Source organism: Mizuhopecten yessoensis, unplaced genomic scaffold, assembly GCF_002113885.1.
Source record: "Mizuhopecten yessoensis strain PY_sf001 unplaced genomic scaffold, ASM211388v2 scaffold10983, whole genome shotgun sequence".
Lineage (NCBI taxonomy): Eukaryota > Metazoa > Mollusca > Bivalvia > Pectinida > Pectinidae > Mizuhopecten > Mizuhopecten yessoensis.
Genome location: NW_018408819.1, coordinates 26,964 through 43,786, shown reverse-complemented (window position 1 = coordinate 43,786; position 16,823 = coordinate 26,964). Strand labels below are relative to the sequence as shown.

General features: G+C 34.0%; 1 protein-coding gene across 8 annotated transcripts in view; it reads left to right on the top strand.

Moving 5' to 3' along the window:
* Positions 1 to 16,417, top strand: part of LOC110464301 — a 78,214-nt gene extending 61,797 nt beyond the window's left edge. For all 8 annotated transcript variants that reach the window (XM_021519445.1, XM_021519447.1, XM_021519446.1 and 5 more), the window contains 6 exons: positions 4,289 to 4,358; positions 8,223 to 8,495; positions 9,321 to 9,415; positions 10,521 to 10,724; positions 12,024 to 12,162; positions 12,537 to 16,417. In XM_021519445.1, coding sequence (XP_021375120.1) covers positions 4,289 to 4,358; positions 8,223 to 8,495; positions 9,321 to 9,415; positions 10,521 to 10,724; positions 12,024 to 12,162; positions 12,537 to 12,845 — 1,090 coding nt within the window. In that variant the 3' untranslated portion in view covers positions 12,846 to 16,417. The remainder of the gene's footprint in view (positions 1 to 4,288; positions 4,359 to 8,222; positions 8,496 to 9,320; positions 9,416 to 10,520; positions 10,725 to 12,023; positions 12,163 to 12,536) is intronic.
* Positions 16,418 to 16,823: the final 406 nt, after the last annotated feature.

The window sequence follows — 16,823 nt, the reverse complement described above, 5'->3', positions numbered from 1 at the left end:
GTCTGTCTTGTGTATGTCTGTCTTGAGTATGCCTGTCTTGTGTATGTCTATTTTGTGTATGCCTGTCTTGGGTATGCCTGTCTTGTGTATGTCTGTCTTGTGTATGTCTGTCTTGTGTATGTCTGTCTTGTGTAAGCCTGTCTTTTGTATGTCTGTCTTGTGTATGTCTATTTTGTGTATGCATGGCTTGTATATGTCTGTCTTGTGTATGCCTGTCTTGGGTATGTCTGTCTTGTGTATGTCTGTCTTGTATATGTCTGTCTTGTGTATGCCTGTCTTTTGTATGTCTGTCTTGTGTATGCCTGTCTTGTGGATGCATGTCTTGTGTAAGCCTGTCTTTTGTATGTCTGTCTTGTGTATGTCTTTTTTGTGTTTGTCTGTCTTGTGTATGTCTGTCTTGTGTCAGCCTGTCTTTTGTATGTCTGTCTTGTGTGTGTCTATTTTGTGTATGCCTGACTTGTGTATGTCTATTTTATGTATGCCTGTCTTGTGTATGTCTGTCCTGTGTATGTCTGTCTTGTGTATGTCTGTCTTGGGTATGTCTGTCTTGTGTATGCCTGTCTTGTGTATGCATGTCTTGTGTATGCTTGTCTTGTGTATGCCTGTCTTGTGTATGCATGTCTTGTGTATGCTTGTCTTGTGTATGCCTGTCTTGTGTATGCATGTCTTGTGTATGTCTGTCTTGGGTATGTCTATTTTGTGTATGCATGGCTTGGATATGTCTGTCTTGTGTATGCCTGTCTTGTGTATGCATGTCTTGTGTATGTCTATTTTGTGTATGCCTGTCTTGTGTATGTCTATTTTGTGTATGTCTGTCTTGTGTATGTCTGTCTTGTGTATGCCTGTCTTGTGTATGTCTGTCTTGTGTATGTCTGTCTTGTGTATGTCTGTCTTGTGTATGTCTGTCTTGTGTATGTCTGTCTTGTGTATGTCTGTCTTGTGTATGCCTGTCTTGTGTATGTCTGTCTTGTGTATGTCTGTCTTGTGTATGTCTGTCTTGTGTATGTCTGTCTTGTGTATGCCTGTCTTGTGTATGTCTGTCTTGTGTATGTCTGTCTTGTGTATGTCTGTCTTGTGTATGTCTGTCTTGTGTATGTCTGTCAAATGTGTATGCCTGTCTTGTGTATGCCTGTCTTGTGTATGTCTGTCTTGTGTATGTCTGTCTTGTGTATGCCTGTCTTGTGTATGCCTGTCTTGTGTATGTCTGTCTTGTGTATGTCTGTCTTGTGTCTGTCTGTCTTGTGTATGTCTGTCTTGTGTATGCCTGTCTTGTGTATGCCTGTCTTGTGTATGTCTGTCTCGTGTATGCCTGTCTTGTATATGTCTATTTTGTGTATGTCTGTCTTGTGTATGCATGTCTTGTGTATGTCTGTCTTGTGTATGTCTGTCTTGGGTATGCCTGTCTTGTGTATGTCTGTCTTGTGTATTTCTGTCTTGTGTATGCATGTCTTGTGTATGTCTATTTTGTGTATCCCTGTCTTGTGCAAGTCTGTATTTTGTATGCATGTCTTGTGTATGCCTGTCTTGTATATGTCTGTCTTGGGTATGTCTATTTTGTGTATGCATGTCTTGTGTATGCATGTCTTGTGTATGTCTATTTAGTGTATCCCTGTCTTGAGCAAGTCTGTATTTTGTATGTATGTCGTTTGTATGCATGTCTTGTGTATGTCTGTCTTGTGTATCCCTGTCTTGTGTATGCATGTCTTGTGTATGTCTATTTTGTGTATGCATGGCTTGTATATGTCTGTCTTGTATATGTCTGTCTTGGGTATGCCTGTCTTGTGTATGTCTGTCTCGTGTATGTCTGTCTTGTGTATGTCTATTTTGTGTATGCATGGCTTGTATATGTCTGTCTTGTATATGTCTGCCTTGGGTATGCCTGTCTTGTGTATGTCTGTCTCGTGTATGTCTGTCTTGTGTATGTCTATTTTGTGTATGCATGTCTTGTGTATGCATGTCTTGTGTATGTCTATTTTGTGTATGCATGGCTTGTATATGCCTGTCTTGTATATGTCTGTCTTGTATATGTCTGTCTTGGGTATTGTATGTCTGTCTTGTGTATGTCTGTCTTGTGTATGTCTATTTTGTGTATCCCTGTCTTGTGTATGTCTATTTCGTGTATGCATGTCTTGTGTATGTCTGTCTTGTGTATGTCTGTCTTGTGTATGTCTATTTTGTGTATGCATGTCTTGTGTATATCTATTTTGTGTATGTCTGTATTGTTTATGTCTGTCTTGGGTATGCCTGTCTTGTGTATGTCTGTCTCGTGTTTGCCTGTCTTGTGTATGTCTATTTTGTGTATGCATGTCTTGTATATGCCTGTCTTGTATATGTCTGTCTTGTATATGTCTGTCTTGGGTATGCCTGTCTTGTGTATGCCTGTCTTGTGTATGTCTGTCTTGTGTATGTCTGTCTTGGGTATGCCTGTCTTGTGTATGACTGTCTCGTGTATGCCTGTCTTGTATATGTCTGTCTCGTGTATGTCTGTCTTGGGTATGCCTGTCTTGTGTATGTCTGTCTCGTGTATGCCTGTCTTGTGTATGTCTATTTTGTGTATGCATGTCTTGTGTATGCATGTCTTGTGTATGTCTATTTTGTGTATCCCTGTCTTGAGCAAGTCTGTCTTGTGTATGGCGGTCTTGTGTATGTCTGTCTTGTGTATGCCTGTCTTATGTATGTCTATTTTGTGTATGCCTGTCTTGTGTATGCATCATTGATGTGTGTATGTATCAGTGTTGTGTAAACATATCTTACGTATCACTGTTAAGTAGGTTAAGTATCCATCACCGTATCAGTGTTATATATACATGCTTTAGATATCAGTATTATATATACATGTTTTAGGTATCAGTGTTATATACATGTCTTAGATATCAGTGTTATGTATACATGCTGTAGGTATCAGTGTTATATACATGTCTTAGGTATCAATGTTATATATACATTTCTTAGGTATCGGTGTTATATATGTCTTATATATCAGTGTTATATAAACATTTCTTAGGTATCAGTGTAATATATACATTTCTTAGGTATCAGTGTTATATATACATTTCTTAGGTATCAGTGTTATATATATATTTTTTAGGTATCAGTGTTATATACATTTCTACGTTTCAGTGTGATATACATTTCTACGTATCAGTGTTATATATACATTTCTTGGGTATCAGTGTGATATATATTTCTACGTATCAGTGTTATATATACATTTCCTAGGTATCAATGTATTATACATTTCTACGTATCAGTGTTATATACAATTCTAGGTATCAGTGTTATATATACATCTTATGTATCAGTGTTATATACATTTCTACGTTTCAGTGTTATATATACATTTCTACATATCAGTGTTATATACATTTCTTAGGAATCAGTGTTATATATACATTTCTTAGGTATCAGTGTTATTTATACATTTCTTAGGTATCAGTGTTATATATACATTTCTTAGGTATCAGTGTTATATACATTTCTACGTATCAGTGTTATATACATTTCTAGGTATCAGTGTTATATACATTTCTACGTTTCAGTGTTATATATACATTTCTACGTATCAGTTTTATATATACATCTTAGGTATCAGTGTTATATACATTTCTACGTATCAGTGTTATATATACATTTCTACGTATAAGTGTTATATATACATTTCTACATATCAGTGTTATATACATTTCTTAGGAATCAGTGTTATATACATTTCTACGTATCAGTGTTATATATACATTTCTACGTATCAGTTTTATATATACATCTTAGGTATCAGTGTTATATATATTTCTACGTATCAGTGTTATATATACATTTCCTAGGTATCAATGTATTATACATTTCTACGTATCAGTGTTATATACATTTCTAGGTATCAGTGTTATATATACATTTCTTAGGTATCAGTGTTAAATACATTTCTTAGGTAGTATTTTGTATTACTGATCACCGCAGCCATGTAAGATTGTCTGGTTCCATTGTCAAGCTATGACTTAGTGGTTTGTCTTACTTAGCCTTAGCTGGACATAGCTTGGCAATGGGACCATTCGGTTTTTAAACGTTCCGACACATTTGATAGATACAAGTTTTCGTGTATCTAGTAAATTTTAAGACAAATCTCTTCAAAGGATTAAGTCAATTATACATTGAGTTAATGAAATCATTAAATAGCTTAGGAGTGAATGGTTATGATATGGCCAATATGTTGTTATATGAACATGTGTTAGGAGAATATTTTTGAATGAGTTAGGTTGATACTGTTATAATAGCTGAAACATGATATTTGCAGTGCTGTGGTAGCAGCACAAAACTCTCCTGTGACCGAAGACACTTCTATAGTTTCAACGCTGAAGTCCAAGGTTAGTTGTGTAACCATGTGTAATTCACTTAATGTATAAAAAAATGCATTGATGATAACTATTACGGTTATGGTTAATTAAAGAATATTTGTTGGACAAGTTTACAAATGCTCATATTAGTCACAGGATAGACAGACAGACAGACAGACGGACAGACATTCTTTATTTCCTCTTTTACAAGAGATCAAAGTCAATCAATACATACATATATGTTTACATTTCAAATTACATAAAGATAGCGTTCATCAATAGAAAAAGGAAGATAGTTACAATAACGTGTCAATCTCACACACTATTCTTTCTAGATAAATTGACATATTGATCATCATATTTTCCCACTCGTAGTCTTCTAGTAGTATATTCACACGATCTCCTAATAAGAAACTGCATTGGTTTTCTTCCTCTATATTTCTAAATGAAATATAGGAGGGAACTTCTAAGGCATTCACCACACCATCCATCATTAAGTCACGCGTTTCAAACAATTTCGGACACTCAAGCAGAAAATGAAAAACAATATCGGCAGTAGATTTACCACAAAGTTTACATAATACAATATCGCGTTCAAATATAAATGAATATTTCATTCGCTCTATTAACTGCCACATGCATTTATGCGATTATTGCTTGGTACTTAGTTCTAATATGGGGTTGATTCCCTGAAAACTGTGAATGGCAGAATGACGAAGCAATTCCGCTTTTGTAGATAGGACATCTCTCCACTGTACATGATAGAAATCTGTAATAAATCTTTTAATAAAACGTTTCCAGCATAATTTTGCAGGTACAAATATGTTGGTTAAAAAGTCAATTAAAAGTGATTCTATATTAAACTTTTTCATGATGTTGAACCCATCGGGAATAAATCCTATTTGTACAGCGGACAGTTCGCCTAACATGAACTGACATAATTTAATAATAAACAAGGACTTCCATACAAACTTTACATTTCCTAGACACAACTCATTCCAAAATAGCAGTTTTTTAATTTCTACCTCGCTCCAGATGTTAAAAACTCCTAAACATTGTGAAGTTACAGCAGTTGATGACGTTTTCGGTAGTCCAATACAACGCCTTCAAACATATCTATGAGTGAGTTCTAATTCTTCAACAGATTTATTGGCATAAACGTTCCAAAGTTCGCTTCCATATAGCATACATGTATAAACAACAGATTTTACTATATTAAAACTAGTTAAATGATTAAGTCCATTAGCGTGAATGCATATACCAATAAGAGGGATTAAACTTTTCCTTCCTTTCACACAGGACTCGGTAATACCACTGTCTGATTTTAGGTTACATGAAGAGAATATCCCAGCATAAGTCTTCTGTGTAGTACTTGGAATAGCCACTTCTCAAAGAGAACAAGATATTTTACTACGTTGCTCTGATTTCGATCGACGTGAGCGATCGAATATCATAAGAGAACTATTAACAGAGTTATACTTAAAGCGCCACATAGCAGAGTAATAATATACAATGTCCAACTGTTTTTGAAGAAGAGAAAGCGACGCGGATAAAAATAACGTATCATCTGCTAACAATACACAGGGTATGTGTATATCTTTAACTTTTAACCCAAAATTACGATTGTCTAGCTCGACAGCAAGATCATTGATCATTACCAGAAAACACCATGCGGATAACACTCGACCTTGACCTACCCCCTGACCTATTGGGTACGTATTACTACGTTTACCATCAAAAAACACCGATGACGTCACATTAGTAAATGAATCAAATAATAGCCTCCAAAACTTGCCATTGAAACCTAAATTGTATAATTTGTACATAAGATCGTTTAACCACACACTATTAAATGCTTTTTGATTATCAAGAAAGGCAGCGAACACTTTTGATTTTCTTTCTATATGATATGAAATAGATTCCTTTACGGTGAATGCTGCCGTGATACTTCCACAGTGCTCCCTGAAACATTGTCGAAGCTTATGGGGAAACTGTATGACATTACACTGCTTTAAGATTCTAGAGAATAAAACCTTTTCCAGTAACTTTTGCAGGATCGGTGTAAGAGTTATGTCCCTGTAATTATCCATTAGCAACCGATCTCGCTTACCACCTTTAAAAAGAGTAATTACTATACCAAATTTGAAATGTCCAGTGTATGACTCCCTTTCTGTTATGTCATTAAAACATGCAACAATTGAGTTTAGCAAATTACAACTAACCTATCTTATATGTTCTAGAACTAAATCGTCGCGTCCACCGGCTTTTCCACTATTCATATCTCTAAAAGTCTGTTTGACTTCCAAAACTGTAATGGGGTCGTCACAAATACCGTCATTATTGTTAAAACTATTAACGTACATACGGTCGACCATGCGTTCAATGCATTTCTTGAACTCGTCATCTAAGTGTGGTTCATTGAGAGGACTTGATAAATTACGAAAATGTTCATACCACGGCCCTCTCAAAATATCAGAATCACGAGTAACTTCCCATTAACCCGTAATTCATACGAGGAAGCGTTTTTACTTACATTCCTCTTTGTACGTATAGCTTTATAAAATGTTCCGATGTCGAGTTCTACAATTTTTTCAAGTTGTTCAAACTGCTCCCTTTCGTACTGTTCACGAGCGAGTTTTAACTCATTGCGAAATGATCTCTTCGCGGTTTTATAGTTTGTGTAGGTCTCATGACCTTCACCACATGGACGACCTTCATCGATCCATAAAGACCGCATATATCTCATATAAGTATGTAGAGATTTCACATTATTGTAGTTCCAATACGGTTTCAAATAATGTCTGTATCGTTTTGTAGGAAACGATAATTTTGCAGCAACATTCATTATTTTAGCAATCTCAGAGATATCCGCCGGAACTTGTATTTGTTCCAATAGCATATCTAATCGTTGTTTATATGTGTTTATCCGTTACTTTTTCCCAGTTAATAGCCGAATCTAGCAATGGATAATCACGTTTATGACAGTTCATTCGAAATGTAAGATGTATCGGTCGATGGTCAGACATATTTAGAGAATGGTCATCACATATATGACAGGAATCTACAAGGTCGATTTTGGATTTTTCGACAAGTATATGGTCGATCATAGATACGTGATCACCATCACCAGATATGTATGTGTAATTTGGCCCAGGTGACCAGCTTTAGAAGTTAGCAGATATCAAATGATGATCCTGTATAACATTTTCTAGCATAAGTCCCCTCTCATTTGCTACACTATGGTTTTTCACACCATAACTTTTTGACAAGTGAGCATTAAAATCGCCCATTACCACCACAGAACCTAATTCAATATATTTGTCATACAATCTGCTCTGTACCGTCTATGCAATCATCGATTGTTTCTTTCAAGATTGTAGATATATTTGCAAAAGAAATTCGAATAACCGTTATAATTGTGACGGGTTAGCTGTCGTACACGAAAAGTAAGGTTTTACCGATATGTTATCGTCTGTGAACAAAGTAACAGTGTCGTTATGGAGTATCTATCGCTCAGCAGGCTACCAGCGGTGTCGCGATGCTAAGTGGAAAATTTGATTGAAAATATAATCAAACGAAACTTGTATGTCATTGTGTCTTTTTAATCAATGTGATTCAATGTATTTTTAAATGACAATTTTCTCATAAACGACATTATTTTAAAAAAAAATCTTCAATTTTCATGTTCGTTATTACTTTTCCTACAATTACAGATGTTTTCTGGCTGTTCAATTTAGTGAATAAAAAGAGTATAGATAATAAAGTATTTCACTCTAATGTAGACGTGACAAGGGTGGCGCGAAGGTCATTTTGATATATATATATAGTTTTTATATTAGGTATACGTATATGAAATATGTAAGCTTTGATTGCAAATTATGTTTTTATCAACAGGGTGATATTGATTACATGACGATCGACATAGGGGGAGACGAGGTCCAGTTATTGTCTTGGATGTTAACAAAAGATCTACTAAAGAACGTGCGGCAACTGTTGGTAACCTTCCATGGGATCAGTGCTAACAGCAAGGCGTCTGTGTACGTGCAGCACCTTCAGGTCTTACGGGCACTCTACTCAGATGGCTTCAGAACATTCCACTTTGCAAGAAATGTTCAGTGTTTGTTTAAGGGGAACTGGAGAAGAACCGGTTGCTATTCTCTTTACATGGTAAACACTTATTATTTAAATGGCAAGCTTGTATTTTAAAACGGTTTGCATAGTCGTAGATACCTTATTAAATATTTCTTTTGTACGTCATACAATTTAAATACCTTGTTAGTGCAAATGATTTATCATCAGGGCTGTATCAATACTAGTTAACTCCATTAGTATTCCATTTTCTAATTTCAATCGTATGCCTTCATCCTGGATCATAATGTTTAGCATATAATGATTTATTCTTATATCTATGCCAACACTGTCTTGCTACACACAAGTAGTAATAATATTTTGTAATAGAGATATTGTAATCCATTTTAGCAAAGGAATTCAAAATGTGGTCTGTGTTACCGCCACACAACTGATGTTTTCGTATTGCTAAAGATAATTAAAGGAAATAGAATATGTAAATTGCCAATCAGTTATATCACTAAAAGTATTCATGGACTTTGAAAATTGTTTATTTGCTTAAGCTGATTACCTGGTATTACAGCTTCCTTAATATACTTTTATAATCTTTATCATAACAATGCATAAAAAGTTGACTCTAACATGTGATAAAAAAGGATATTTCAGTCAAAACTTAGAATAATCTTTATATGTCACAGTTAGTGGTGACATATTCGTAAACTGTTATACTACATAGCAAGTCTAACATGAATGGATACTGCGCTATAAAGGACAAAAGTTAAAAGTCTAACAATATCAATCAGCTGTTCAAGTTACAATTTAGCGATACAGGCTACACACATATGTTTACACATTTTAAGCATATAACAATTAAGCATGTGGTCAAAGAGGATACAATAAAACTGACATCTTTATTTGTTTTAGATGCGAGAAATGCCGATAATTGGTCCGCTCGAAGTGTACCGACCGGAGATTATCAAAACTCTACCGCTCAAACCTTTGGCTACGTTGTATAATAGGTAAAGTAGTAAATGCCCTTCCTGGTAAATATGTTAAAGATTAAGTTATTGTTCATTTACATAACCAATAGAATACGACACGTTTTATATAGTATAGAATCACATCGCTGAGTGCTAGCTGTGTGCGCCTAAATGGCAGCACCGGTTGTATGTTCCCAAGAGAGTTGAGAATGGCTGGTTGCAAAGGCCTTTTTACCACGGATAATAATTTGTGAACCGCTAGTAGACGTCCTACGACCTAGGTTGTGATAACGCGGTATGTAAGAACCTCGAAGTATGACGACATTATATATTATTGTATACGACACGTTGTATGCAGTAGATGATTTATTGTAGAATTTCAGACCAACTCAATCATGGTAAAATTTAAGCGTCTTTGATTGTTTGTGACAGACATATTCTATTGGATTTGATATGAGACTTAATGAGCAGTTAAAAATGTATAGGAAAAGCTTACTTAAAGTTCGTGCTATAGATTTTGTGGGGGCTAAATGTGTCTTAACTATTTATTTAATGTCTGATTGTTTCACTTATATGTATATGTACCGACTTTGTGGTTCACTTTGACCATGTATGGTAATGCTGTGGTATGTTAGAATCCTTTTTACCTTCTGATGGTGTCCAGTAACCATTTGTCACCTGTGGTGAAATACGAAACCCGGGCGGTGACAGTCTTCCGATTGTATAAACATTGGAGGGAATTTTGAAAAGTTCACCTGACCATAAGGCGTATGGTGTGATAGAAGTGAATACATTGCTATAATAACAATCTCAGTTCAGAACAGCAAAACATGTTCGATTCTTCCTATAGAACTTCACAAAACTTTACAAGATATCCACCTAAACGAGTTTCTTATACTCATTTTCATAAACTTGTATCGCACCCAACAGGTTGAAACATTCCAGCTGAGCAATCACGGCTCCCGAGCCTCGTGCTTGTTGAAATACTAACTAGTTGAATAAATTCTCGCAGGGTAATGTTTCCTGAAATTCAGTCCCTATAGAATTTGCCTCAATAGTGGCTATACATTTGCCGAGAAAACTATTTGTTGATAATTGTAGTAAGAACCATGTTTGACATAGAACTGTTGATGCTATTGAGCAGGCTACTGGTGTCATCACAAGTACACTGTAAGAATGTGGTCCGGATTGGGAAAGTGGACGACGGAGGATGGGACGTCTGTAACGATACGGAGTATAGACCCTCCTCACCATGTATTGTCTACTCTTTTGGAGTGGCTGGAGACTGGTCGTTTGATGACGAAGTGTCCAAGATTTATGGATGTGATGTACATTCTTTCGATCCAAGGTAAACCTCTTTTATAAACTGTCAAGATTGACTTGAATCTCATTTGCAGTACTTCGGCAGACTTAAAGATTGCTTTAAGGTGTAATTTGCAACTTGAAATCCTATTGTTATTTGCAATGTGAGTTCGCTTAACCGATCCATAATTAGTTTAACAAATAATAACGCTTTTTGTGCTTGTGTACATACTTCAAGAAATGTTGTTTGCTACAGTTAATAACTTTTGGGTGATTGGAATGGGTTTTTTTCTTCGATGCAAGCTATGAGGTTCGAAAAAATAGCAAGCGTGATTTCATAAATCTCACATTAAATAGAAACGCCTTCAAGATATTATATAGTTTTACTTAAAGCATGATGTCAAAGCAAGCTAGGCTTTAAATAATTAAGATTACATTACCACAATAAAAAATTGACGATATCGAACAAAGCTAAGGATATGCAGGAACATTAAAAACGAACTTCAGATACTTCGCATCAGATGAAATAAAAATGGTCTTTACGTTTATTTTAAGCGTAAAACAGATGTATATATTATAATGACTTGAAAGCGTAAAAGGCGAACAGCAACTTGCTTGCCTTTTTCGTTGACTTTTGATAATTTTGTTCATTGTTTGGTTTTAAGGCACAATGATATTTATTGTAAACAGGAATATTTACGCGCGAAAATTTCCTTTATTATTCGGATCTAGTGATATATGTAAGTCGTAGTGTAAAAATTAAATACCATTAACGTAGATATGCAATCTGTATGTGCTTTCCATGTTCCGCGTTCGGCGAAATTGAAAAGATGATAAATTATTTCTGAACATAACAATGAAAACTGTGATATATTGATTTTGATAATTGTTGGTCAACATGACGCCGTAACCGGTGGCAAGGCAATAAATACTTTACTCAATTTGTTTGGCTAGATTTAAAACGATCATGGTATACGACCTGAAACAGCTTGTTGCACTAATCGAAATGTAAATATCGGTGTAGTATTCATATCGTGGTCCTGATCAGTACACTTGACGGACTGACGTTACTTTACGAGTACTCGAACATGCACGTTAAATTACGTCCATTAGGAATGATAATGTAAAAGAGATGTCAGGCAAACTGCATATTTTAGACACATACCGAAAACTGCAATAACATGTGTTATATTACAGAAATAATATATTATTACATACATTTCTACGTTTATGATATTCGTTACTAATGTATATAATCAAAAATACATATAACGGTGTTTTACACTGCCTGATAATATATGACAAACTATTATATGTAGTTTTTTTTTTCATTTCCTGTTTAAAGCATTGGAAAGTCAGATCATAAGCGATCAGACAAAATCACATTTCATAATCTGGGACTGTGGGGCAAGCCTGCAGGAAAGCAAGGGAAATGGAGCATGATGAATCTTAAGGAGATTATGGATATGCTTGGTCACACTGGGGTAAGTGTTGTGTATAATGTCCAACTGCTAAGTATACGATCTGTAGTGGATTATACAGTTGTTAGGGTGTACTGGTATGTTTGATATGCATGTTCTGTCTGAATTCAAAATTTTGGGACAACTTTCGAAAATATATTGATATAAAGATTGATGAATGTTATCATTTTAGGACATACTAAGATAATTATCTGGCATAACTTTCAATGCTAAGGGACACACACGGATTAACCCCCACATGCATGTCGGATATGTTCGCAATAATAATAATTTGATGATTACTGTTACTGTAACCGATATTTAAGCAGGAAAACAATGCAGACTAGAGATTATAAATTATGCCATTAAGCAACCAGGTTTTGTTTTTCTCATTTTAGAAAACCATTGATATTATCAAAATGGACATAGAGTCATCCGAGTGGGGAGCTATTCCTGATATGGTAGCCTCTGGAGTGCTGAGGAACGTTAGACAACTGGATTTTGAATTCCATGGTAGCCCTAATCCCGATGAAAGTTTTCGTTCAAAAATGACAGCATTACGTGGAATAAGCGATCAAGGGTTCCGCTTGTTCTGGTCTCATCCTAATATAAAGGGAGGTAATCCAACACCATTCAGCGTAACAGGAAGACAGGTCAGCAGTTGTTATGAAAACTACTATCTGAATACAAATTTTACTAAAAAGTGAAGTATCTATTCAACCTTTAACGTTAATACATTTGTGGATTTGTTACCGTTATTGTTTCAAGTAAAAAGCTTAATTATTTAAAACAAAGTGTACCAGGTGTTTATCATAGTTTATATATTTTGATATATTTGGTTAACTTTGCTTCATTACACAGCGGTACAGAGCCTAGATAATGCATGTTTTATTGGGATAACACAGGAAATACACATGATTATTTCTACTGCGGTCATTTTACATGGTATGATATAAAAAAAAAATCTGAAATTAATGCATTGTCTATAGTTATCACTTGTCAATATTATATTATTGTTGCTTTGATAAATTAGCCCATAATAGTAATAACTTATATATATCATATATATATATATATAATTGATGTTTTATTACCGTGTCATGCATTTTAAAACTCATATACATTAATTCTGATAAATACTGTAATGCATGATCTAAAAATGTCCAGCCATTATATGTATGGAAAAAAATTTCTGTAAATATTTTTGAGGTAAAATTTATACATTCTTCGTGTTGCGTTTGCATAATGTAAAAACTGCGTGTTGGTAGTATCATTAATGTTGTGTGTATGCGTGCACTATCTATTTGTCATAAATGCTAAACATCTACATATATAATCATGTGACTCATTTTCTAAATTTCATTCAGGTTAAGATAAATAATTAATGAAAAAACATCTATTTTTTTGTTAATTTTTAAATAAATTGTACCTGGTTATCAGAATAAAACTGGTATGATTTGCTTTTTAAGACATATAAATTAGTCAACTTTAAATACCCTTCACTGATTTTCTTATCGATTTAAACGTCAACTTAACGGAAATACAAAGCAAACACAATGATTTAATACCACCACAAAACACGGTTTATAAAAGCTCTAACGAAATACGATATTGGCGAGTGTATACGTAATGTCAGTATACTGTTTTCTTGCGGGATGATAAAATAAAAAACAAAACAGATACAATTGTTGACAGAGATCAACTGAAAGTTTACGAGCTTTTACATTTACTTTATATGACCGGATGATTAACTATCAAATAGAAATATTTACGGGAAGTGATAGAAGAAATGACCACAGTAATGACAACAATATTTATGCCAATAGCTGATTATCAATTTTAAAGTGAAACTACCGTTTTAATGTATTTAAAGTATATAGTTTACATTTACTTTATATGACCGGATGATTAACTATCAAATAGAAATATTTACGGGAAGTGATTGAAGAAAAGAACACAGTAATGACAACAATATTTATGCCAATAGCTGATTATCAATTTTAAAGTGAAACTCCCGTTTTAATGTATTTAAAGTATATAGGATAAAAGTGGAACAATTTAATGGTTCAATTTAAGTGAAATCTGATATCTTGCCATAGCTTTGTCTTTGTTTGATTTTTTTTTTAAACCTAGGATATTGTAAACAGATTTTGGGAAATAAGAAAATATTGTAAGAAACAAATGAACATCTTGACCAAAATAAAACATACGATGATTTTATCACTGTATTAAATGTATACAATATTTAGCTTTTCCTTATGATAAGCCATGAGTTTCATATAGCTTTATACATATGTTGTGCCTTCTAAATGTAACACTGTAAATATATAATGTAATTATGTTGGTATTCATCAGTACATGTATTATTGACTTGGTTGGAATGAATTTAACTAATCTAGAAAATATAGCCTAATTGTGACATGTATTCATATGTACCAACGTCGGATAACGGGGCACTACCCTTTTTGCCCAGGTAGCACCAGTTTCTGTATTAATAAATTATCTTGACCAAGATTTGTTTTCAGCTGATGTATAAATATATACATTTTATACGAAGAATTATGTTTCCTATGGAGTTATTGTTTAAATTCTAATGACACGCTTTTGGAAATCAGTAGTATATGATTTAGATAAGTGATTAATATAAACGAGTGGAAGCACAATCCTTTATGTGGATAAGTGTAATTAAAAGTTTATTTGATAGACGTGGTTTCCCACTGGTATTCGAAATTATGATGTCTGAATGGCTAATAAAGTTCCCCCAAAACTTACTCTTTTTTTTTTTTTTTATCTCAAATGCGTGTGTTTCATTAATTCTAACATTCCAATTCAGCGACCTTTGATATTTGTAGTCAGTTTCTATATTAATCATATTTGAGGCAATGCATCAATGAAAGCTATATTTGAATGCGAAAATATATGATTTTTGACTTATGCATGAAACGTCTTACAACACAATCTATATAACAATCTTCACATCTTTTCATGTTTAATCATGTACCCAAAATTTAACATTTACATATGTATGATTATTGAAAACACATTCTGACATCATTTTGTATTTTCCCTTCATATCAGGCATTCCTTTTATCAATGATTTCCCTTGCCTTTATTTTGAATTACGTGTAGGCCTAAAGTGTTGTTCAAACATCATTGATATGACTAGTCTTACAAGTATTTAGTTATATGATTAAGCAGCGATATTTGACAGTAGTCTTGTAGTATTTTGCTGAAATGTAATCGAATTCGTGAGATTAAATACCTTGTTAACCAAACGGATTATTTTTGTAAGGAACCAAAGATGTGGCAATGCCTGTTCTCTATTTTCCGACTAAAATAAAACAAACATAAGCAGCAAGATGCTATTAGAATGATTATAATCTTGGTAGTGTTTGACAGTGTTTTCGCTTGGGGATTTACCTGTTGTTAACTATGATATTCAACTTTTTTTTTATATGTTACTGTTTGTTTTTAATAGTTATGTTCATAGACAAATATAAATAAAATTTTATGTTCGCAAGTGTTCTTACAAACGTGTTTATATTTGTATACTTTGTATTTATTCAACTCGCTTTATAACATTTGCAAGAAACACAGTCGCATAAAGGTTATTTGTGTATAAACATTTTACAAAATATAGAAGCACAGGGTTGCTGACAACGAATAGAAATTGAGCTGTATAAGAGATTATGTTAAAAGATTTTACTATTTGCCCCATATCCTTAAAAAACATCGCGTTTATCGAATGCTGTACTCAAATTTCTTCTAGAATTATAGTTTGTTATTCGTTCAAATAAAGATATTTTTGCAGACAGCTGAAGTTGTATTGTTTGACTCTCAGTAACACATCATTGTGAACAATAGGAACATCTAGATCATCTCCCTTTTTGTCAAAAAGAAAGGTTATTTTTCGAATGTCAAATCAATATTTTGCAAGTTAAGAAATATTTGGAGACGCTTTAGTTATTCTTTGGTCTTATCACATTTACCGATAAAAGGGGTTAAATCGTAATACCCGAGTCCTTAGTTTGACATCTCTAAATGGACAAGGATAAGAACATTCAAATTTATTATATTCATTGATAACGCAATAATTGATTATAACATGTAAAGAAACAACTAATAACCAACACTAGAAATCATTAAATGATAGTGAAATTTATTGAAAACGGACAGTTTGAGCATCAATAACTCATTTTTATGCGGCGTTCGTCGTCCGTCGTCCGTCCGTCAACCTTTTCTTTTGAACGACTTCTTCTGAAGAACTGTAGGACCTAGGGTCATTATATTTGGCCATTAGGTACCTGGGATGGAGTGCTATAAAGTTTCCTCATTAAAATGACCTTGACCTACTTTCAAGGTCACAGCGGTCAAATATGTGAAGAATTTCAAACAGCAATATCCTAAGAACCATTTGAACTAGCGTCATGATACTTGGGTATGTTATGTAGACCAGCAGTGCAATGTTTTTTTTCAATGACAGTTATGAGGTCAAAGGTCAACTTTAAATGCTAGTCGGGGGTCAAATGTCAATTTTTGTTAAAAGCTTTAACAATCTTCTCAAGTTCCATAAGGCCCAGGGTCATCATATTTGGCCAGTAGGTCCCTGGGATGGAGTGCTATAGAGGATCCTCATTAAAATGACCTTGATCTACTTTCAAGGTCACTTGGGTCAAATATGTTTA